Raw genomic sequence first — 8,626 nt, forward strand, 5'->3', positions numbered from 1 at the left:
TCTAATAGAGTTCCCAACAATAGAACCAAGTGATGTTGCAGAAATTATATTGATGACGTGACCGGAATAGAGCTATGCTCTAATTGGTTGGAACCTGCAAGAAAGAGAATGTGAAGTGGTGGTGGATACCCAGAACAACCACTTTGATACTCAAGTCAAAATACTGGAGAAGGGAGTAAATGTAATGAATTGCTTAGAGCTTTTGTATGAGAGAATAGCATACCTGTGTTTCTGTAATTATTCTCCTTTTATACTGTAAGAAGGTAGGGATAAATATAACATTTTTCGATTATACGACAGTGATGTGGCCGGCTGCTTGATAAGAGATATCGCCAGCTAATAAGTTGACAGCCCCATGACTATGGGTATAACAAGAATACGATAAACTGTATCTGTTAATAGTAACTTCGAATAGGGCGAGTTTTGATGATGCATCGGGTATTATAGCGGTCATATCTTCTTTCCTTAGGCTAGATCGCATTTTCTACTTATATTCTTCCCATGTTGACTTATATTGTAGTGATAACTCACGACTTATTTTGAGCGATTGTTATATAGCATCAACTATGTATAAAAAAATAAATAATAATTTTGAAACAATTAAAAAAGCAAAAATAATAAAAATGATACGAGAATAATAATTAATAAATTACATAATATTCTCTCCATCTCATAATTTTTTCTATTTTATTTTTTTACACATATTAAGAAATAAATTTTTTTATTAATTTTTTAAGTATATTTATTTTAAAGACATTAAATTTTATTAAATAATAAGGGAGATTTTAAAAAATTTATTAAAAATAAGATAAAATTAAATAGAATTATAATATGCGGTTTATATATTATTATAATATAATAATTTTAAAATAATTAAAAAAATATAAATAAAAATTATGAAAAGAAGAGAATAATGAGAGATAATTCTTTTTTTTTTTTTTAAAAAAATAAAGGTGAATAATTTCAAAATTTCTCTGTTTCAAGATCTCTCTGTTTCTTATACCTTAAGGAAAAGTGAAATTGCCAAATTTGTTAAATGAGTAATAGACATAGACATTTGATATTTTACTAGTTAATTCATAAATGAGATGGTATGGTGGGGCTAAATATTATGGTTTCAAGAAAAGGATTAGATTGGTAGAGCCTTATTAAGTAGGGTAGGGATGCCATCATGGTATCACTGTCCCCACACAGATTCTTTTAAGCTATATCATAATTTCTTATTTAATTGTTAAATTTTGTTCCATAAAAATTTATATTTAACTCATTAACTTGAATTTTTTACACGAACCTAAAAATTTCAATTATTCTACAATTATTTAAAATTAAATAGTATATTTAATTTGGCTTAATTAAAACTTATTATTTAAATGTTTTAAACTAAAGTAAAACTATGTATTGCATATTATTTGCTATTTTATTCTAATTTGATTGTAACTTTTTATTTTTATAAGTTAAATATAAATAATTCTTAATAAAAATAAGTTAAATATAAAATTAAATAAAATATTTATTTAATATTTATAAAAATACAATTTTATTTTTAAAAAATTAAAATTAAATTATATTTAATTTATGTATTTTGTTAAAAAGATCTCAATCCAACTTTTAATTTTATTTTAAAAAAATTGAATCATTTATTTTAATATTTATTAATTTTTTATTATTGAATAAACTATACAGAACTAAATAAAATAAAATACTTGCAGATATTTATCATTAATTTTCATATGGAATGATAATTAATTAATTAATACTTTATATTGAATCTAAAGAAAGAAGAATTTTCCACGCGGAGTTAATAATATATAGCATTCAAACCTTATTCTACTAATTAACTCATTAATCACGCAAAGGACATGACTTAGTTTGAGTAAAAAGAACGAAAGCTATAACCAAAAAGGGGAAAAAATTGCACTTAATAAAAATAATTTTAATATTTATTAAATTTTATACAAAATCCCACTCTTTCCCAATTATTTGTATTCATTATTTGTTTCTTACTTTCTTTTATTTCGTGGGATTTACGTGCCTGCTTTGGACCACACGTGTGAATTATGAAAATTTCGAATCCTATGTAATAACTGATATGAAATTATTAAATAATTTAATTTAATTATTTTAAATTAAATAAAAAATAAGTTAAAAATTATTTGCGTCTCTTTAAATTGAACTGTTGCAATTAATATCAGAGTTATCTGAATTAAAAAAATTATATAAAGTTAGTGGGTCTATAAACTATCCACATGAAATGAAATAGAACCGCCCGAAATATTAGTGAATCACAGTATTCAAAAATTCGATCTTGATTTAGTAATTATATATTATAGTCAATTCAGTTATTTAAAATTGGGAAAACTCCCACTCCCATGGATTAGAAAAATTTTAAATTATATATAATAACTAATACAAAATTATTAAATAATTTAAATTAAATATTTTAAATTAAATAAAAAGTAAATTTAAAAATTATTTAAGTAAATTTGGAGTGGACCTCATTAATTTTTTTTTTAATTTTATTTTCTTGCTAATTTTTTTAAAGGCAGAATGCATTTAATTGAGCCCAACCCAAAATTTTGTTATTTATTTATTTATTTTTATCTTTTTTTAATCTTTTATGATATTTTTCCGTCATGAATTTAATATTCTTCTTAAAAGAATTCATTAATATATTATTACTTTAATATTGAATTTTAAAAGGATGTTTAGAATTGTATTTAAAACATTATTTTTTATAAAATCATTGTACTAAAGGTTAGTAAAAATAATTTAAAAACTATTTTAAAATTATTATAATTACAATGTATCGATTTAATTTAAAATATTTTAAAAACATTTTCCCAATTACAATCCTAATAACAATGCCAAATAATTTTTCATTCAATTAAAAAAAAATAAATCAATTAAAAATAAGTAAATCTCTAAGACATGTCTGTCATATGTTGTAAAAGATGGCATTACAGTTCCATACGACTTTCCCCAACTATTTTGAGACATCCTAAAAACTGCTTTATTTTTTCCATTCTGTTATTACTTTATATTAATTTAATTTATTATTTTTGTGATATTATGATTTGTGTTTATAATTTTTTTGATATATATCATTGGTATTTGAAATTTTTTAATTTGACTAATTTTATAATTTTCTGATATTACTGATCTTAAATTTAAAATTCCCATTAAAGAAAAAAGAGCCGTGTTATTCAAATTAAGCTTTATTTAGTTAGAGATAATTCAATTAGAAATTTTAAATTTTTAAGAAATATTAAAATTATATATATTTAATTACTATTTTTATTTTATTTATTGAGAAAGTTAAAATTATTTTTTTCCTTAACTCACCCAGTTATTATATTATGATTTTTTTTCCAATAAATTCACTTTTTTTTTTATTACAGCTTTGTTTACACCATTTTTAAGCTCATAAATTTTGGGAGTTTTCTTTATTGAGAAATCTAAAAGAATTAAATTAGGATTTTGTTAAGGATTTTGTACTTTAAAAACATTAGATTCGCCTAACGAATGAGATTATGACAAAAGGATGAGCACATCCTCTCTCTCTTTCTTGTTCTTTTCCAATATTATAGTCATGATACTTGAAAGATTCTAGCTTGGCCCGCCTTCTTCCTTAAGATTCAACAGTATTGAAAGTTCCATAAATTTTTCGAGAACCACTTTCAGTTCTACGTAAAGGGTTCTCTCTCCTTTTCTTTGTTTCCATGGAAGAAGGAGCAGAGATTGATCGATTACCAATTGACCTCTTGGCTCATATCTTTGTTCTCATAAATTCCTTCTCCGATTTAGCCCAGTTAGTATTTTTATTTTATCATCAACTTCTTCTTCCATTTTGATGCGTTTCCGATTGAGGAAATCAAATTTTGATTGGTGGGTATTTTTGTTTGCTTGTGTTTGTATTGCGAATTAGGGCCAGCAGTGTTTGCAGGAAATGGAAAGAGGCGGTGAAGCAGTCTCTCGCCAGGAGACACAGTTTGAGCTTTGCAGGGTTGAAGATGGATGATAATTCCACTGCTCGTCTCGTGGGCTACGCTTACAGCCTTAAAGAACTCGACATGTATGTTCTCTTTGTTCTCTTTGTTCTCTCTGTCTTAAAATATCTGCTTCAATTGTCAATTGCTGATTGAGAAACCATTTCTTTTTCCCATTGAATTTGTCGGTCGACTGTAAAAGAGGGCTTATACCCATTATGGATTTGTTGGGTAATTTGAACATATGGGTTTCTACAAGTATTCTTACTGTATTTTCATGTCCATTTTCTTTTATTTTCCATATAAAGCTATTTAATTCAGCTGAAATTCAGTTGCTTCAATGAGTTCCTTTCATGTTTTACTCCTAATCTCTGTTTCCCCATAACCTGCTTAATTTTCAAGCATCAATGTGATGCCAAATTGCCAAATACTTGAAGGGTTGAAGCATAATGCATACTCTACACACATTGATGTTTCCCACAGATACACCACAGCATTTCTAGTGGGAAAACTTTGATCTTTACAAATTTGATACTCATTGGCCATTGATGTGGTGAATTTTCTGAGACATTCTATGTGATTTTCTGTTTTTCTTGTGACTTGCTGTGAAATTTTCTTTCTTCCTTTTCCCCTTTTTTCTCCTTTCCCAGTGATCCACAGTTGCTAGAATTAGGATCTGAGTTGTCTGTGCATTGATTGCACATACATGATCAGTAGCATTTATGCCGCAGCTTTGCAAATTTTTAAATGTGTAATCAGTCGTTTGGAGCTTGCTTTGGCAAGCTCATGATATCCTTCTAATTTCTTGTTGTTATTTCCAGTTCTAGGAGCTGTTGGGGTTGCCAGATAACTGACAATGGATTGTATGAAATATCATTGGCAAAATGCATCAGCAACCTGACATCCATATCCTTATGGGGCATGACAGGAATCACAGACTATGGTGTTGTTCAATTGGTATGTAATAAAAACCTCTTCAGAATAATAGCAACTCAACTTTAGCATTAATATTTTTTGTAGCCCATCATTGGAATATGCTCTACTTGCATACTTATTGCTTCTAAATCTCTCGTAGCTGCGTTGTTTTTTTCCCTCTATCTTGCTACTGAATGATTGGATGCATGTATTACTTTTTGGGTAATTTATAATTTAGTCCCTGAAGTTTGACAAAAACCACAATTTAGTCCATTCTTTTTAAATAAGAAACAGTTTAGTCGTTGAGCTTTTCTTCTGTTAACAAAATAGCTGTTTTGTTAAATTCACCTTTAGTCAACCGTAAATAAAAAAGTCAACTCAAAATTTAAGGTTAGGATGAAATTGCTACAAAAAGTGAAGTGTGAATTACTATACTGTTATAGTTTAACAATGAATTTTAACAAAGTTACTACTCTGTCCACAGAAAGAAGTTTCAAGTATTAAGTTGTTTCTCATTAATAGATTAGAGAATAAGTTGTGGTTTTGATGAAATCTCACAGACTATGTTATAAATTGTCCTTTTTCTTTTTCTGGTATCCATGCACTTGAGAATTGTTTTCTTTATCTAGTATTGCAATTTCCTGTAGTGACTTCTCTGATGTAAATTAACTTGGATGTAATTCACTTTTCAACAGATATCAAGAGCCAATTCTTTGCAGCACCTGAATGTTGGTGGTACATTTATTACTGATGAGTCATTATTTGTTATTGCAAATAGCTGTCCAAATTTAAAGGTGAGTTTCCAGGGAACACTGCCCTACTGCAGATATCAATCTGTCACCATTTGGATGATGAATGTTCATAACCTGTATTCTTTTTCAGAGCATTGGCCTGTGGAGTTGCCGTCATGTAACAGAGATTGGACTTCTTAATCTTGTAAATAAATGCCGGAAACTGGAGTCCATTAATTTATGGGGAACCAGAGTCCCTGTAGACTGCTTCATTGGTTTGCTTACCATTAGTCCAGCTCTTCAAATAAAGCATGCAGGATTTCTGATAAACACTGGGAGTACAGCAATGTTGCCTGTTGCATGAACTGCTCATTTGATGTTCCTTGCTTCTCTGCACAGATTGTTTCTGCTTTGTATTTCTATTTAAGGAGTCAAATAAACTAGTAAAATTCTTTATCAGAATTTGCAGTGGTGTCCATGTCTGCAAATTATTTGAAACTTCGCTCTGTGTAAGAGTGATGTTTGATTTGTATAGCTATGTTTTACCTGTAAAGTTTATGTAAAGCCCTGAAACATTGTTGGATGTATCCTATTGTTCACCAAATAAAAATCGAAAGGTTGTCCCTCTACTTTTTGTTTTTTGTTTTTTTGGCTTTGTGCATGCAAGAGTAATCACATTGGCATTGGAAAATGGAAAACTGTGTTGAAATTTTATCCGACCAACAACACTGAGCTATGTTTAATAGGACGTAATGCAATGTAATCAAAATTTTTAATTTTAATTGTAGTATATCTGCATTATATCATATAGCAATTTACCAAATGCGGTATAAAAATTTAGCTGAAATTAATTGAAACGTTATATTAAATATTGCCGAAAATGAGTTGAATATGACTTGACACTCTATAAAAGGAGGTGAAGTGGTTGGCGTTTAGAGCTAGCTGCTTCGATGTTCATGTCAGTAAATTTTTAATAAGAGCGAGTATAAATAGAGAGTTTGAGTTCTTAGAAGTGTATGTTAGAATACATACCTTGAACTTTGTGTATACTTTACTTTTATACTATAACAAGATAAGGTTAGTTAGTGACTTTCTTGAAAATCCAACTAGTACTGACTAGTGGGTAAGAGATCTTGTGATTGTAGGTATAATGGAGATCTGTTGTACAACATTTTTTAACGTAACTAGATGTTACAAGAGGCTTGATCAGACATAAGAGATGAGCCTTCCATTGTTCCGAGCACTAATCATATTTTTTACCGAGTCTTGTCTCTTGTGGGTGAGACCTAAGTGACTGAGGGTCACGGTTTATTAAAATTCTACTATGTGGTCCCATCGTATGGTAATAATGCATGATCCTTTGGGCTATTATTGTACTATATCAGAAGTCCCCCATCGGTCTTCGATTCTTCATATTCAAAACTTAGAGTTATTTTCCACAATTTGGACACATGGTATGCCTGAATTGACTCCCTATGCTCATGTCTCTTCAATTGTGCTGGTGATAAATGGTGTTGCTTCGCTTTTTAACCCGCCTTTAAATAAGCCGTCAAAATAATAGTATAAATTCTCCCTTTCACAAACGATTACCACTTTTGCTCTCAGTTATTTTCTTCTTTTCTGAAAAAGCTCGAACACTTGGTTCTCTCTCTCTCGCATTTCCTAAAGATAACTCCTTCTTCTGTCATTTTTCCTGCCTAAAAAATGAATAGGTCTTATTTGTCTTCTTCTTCCAATGATAGCTCAACCTCCAGCTCTTCCTTTGGCGGCCCCATCCGTACTTCGGCTCCCATAGTTCAGTTAAGGGCTGTCCATAGTAACGACACTCTGCTGGTAAACAACATCCCATCCGTACTAACTGAGAGAGACATAGATCGCCTTCATGACAATTACCAAATCCCTCGAGGCACCTTCCGAGTCTATAATTCTAATCTCAATGTTCGCACTGCTGACCCGATACCTGTTGAGGACACTATCATAGTGTGTGAAGAACAACTAAGGGTGGGTCTTTTGGTTTCCGATAGACCAATTCTTTGTTGAAATTCTCAAGTTTTACAAACTGTCAGTTGCCCAACTACATCCCAATAGCTAGAGAATTTTTTTTGGCATTTCACTTTGCTTGTTTTAATAACAACATTGAGCTGAGTATTGCTTTTTCTATCAATTACACCAATTGGGTATCCAGAAGAATGATGAATTTTGGCTCTTCAGCGGGAAAAAATGCCAAAACCACTTTGACTAGATCCCCTTTTTCTTAAAACATTAGAAAAACAAGTTTTCTTCCTCTGCCACAGGGTGTCCAGGAATTTTGAACATATGCGGACTGATTGGAACGTATATGTGGAGCTTCAAAAGGATGGGGTTCGACCACACAGAGATGAGGAGGAGTTTTTGGATTTCCTCCAAAAAAGGGCCTCAGCCCATAGGATGGACATAAACATGGCTGTGAGAAATGTCATCCTATCATGGCAGATTAATACCAAGCAGAATAGGCTCGGTTGCCTCAGTCAAACGGTCATCAAGACCTTCGGATGACCTACCCTCTTTTACAGAGCAAGGTATTTATCTTTAAAAAATTATTGCCTTTAAACTACCTTATTTACTCACTCTTTGTTTTGTACAAATATAGCTAGCAAGGGGAAGAACAAATTTGTTGAAGCAGCACGCTTTGCTCGAAAAGAAAAATCCACTATTGGTAGATTAAGGCCTAATGACCACCATCGATTGAGTGCGATTGAGAGAGCCAAACTGTATGACAATGTCATTCATTTTGCCATGGAAAGTGCTCTATGTGCGTACTTAGCCAAGGAATGGAACAAAGCTCTAAGGAGAGAGTTCAGAGTCCAAAAGATAGACAAAAACCTCCTTTAAAAGGAATGTTCAAGGCTAAAGGCTTGGGTAATAGAGGTGGAGAACACCATGAAGGAAATCCTAGAGCTGGTAGACAAACTTCAGACAGACCTGGATGAAGCAAATACTGTGAAGGCCACTCTT

General features: G+C 30.7%; 1 protein-coding gene across 1 annotated transcript; it reads left to right on the plus strand.

The window, feature by feature from the left end:
• Positions 1-3,522: 3,522 nt before the first annotated feature.
• Positions 3,523-6,259, plus strand: LOC110627824 (F-box protein At5g67140). The gene is made up of 5 exons (XM_021774194.2): positions 3,523-3,808; positions 3,926-4,072; positions 4,808-4,943; positions 5,597-5,695; positions 5,784-6,259. Exons 1-5 carry the CDS (start codon positions 3,720-3,722, stop codon positions 5,994-5,996), a joined length of 684 nt encoding a protein of 227 aa, XP_021629886.1. The 5' UTR covers positions 3,523-3,719; the 3' UTR covers positions 5,997-6,259.
• The last annotated feature ends 2,367 nt before the right edge of the window (positions 6,260-8,626 follow it).

This window comes from Manihot esculenta, chromosome 12, assembly GCF_001659605.2.
Source record: "Manihot esculenta cultivar AM560-2 chromosome 12, M.esculenta_v8, whole genome shotgun sequence".
Classification (NCBI taxonomy): domain Eukaryota; kingdom Viridiplantae; phylum Streptophyta; class Magnoliopsida; order Malpighiales; family Euphorbiaceae; genus Manihot; species Manihot esculenta.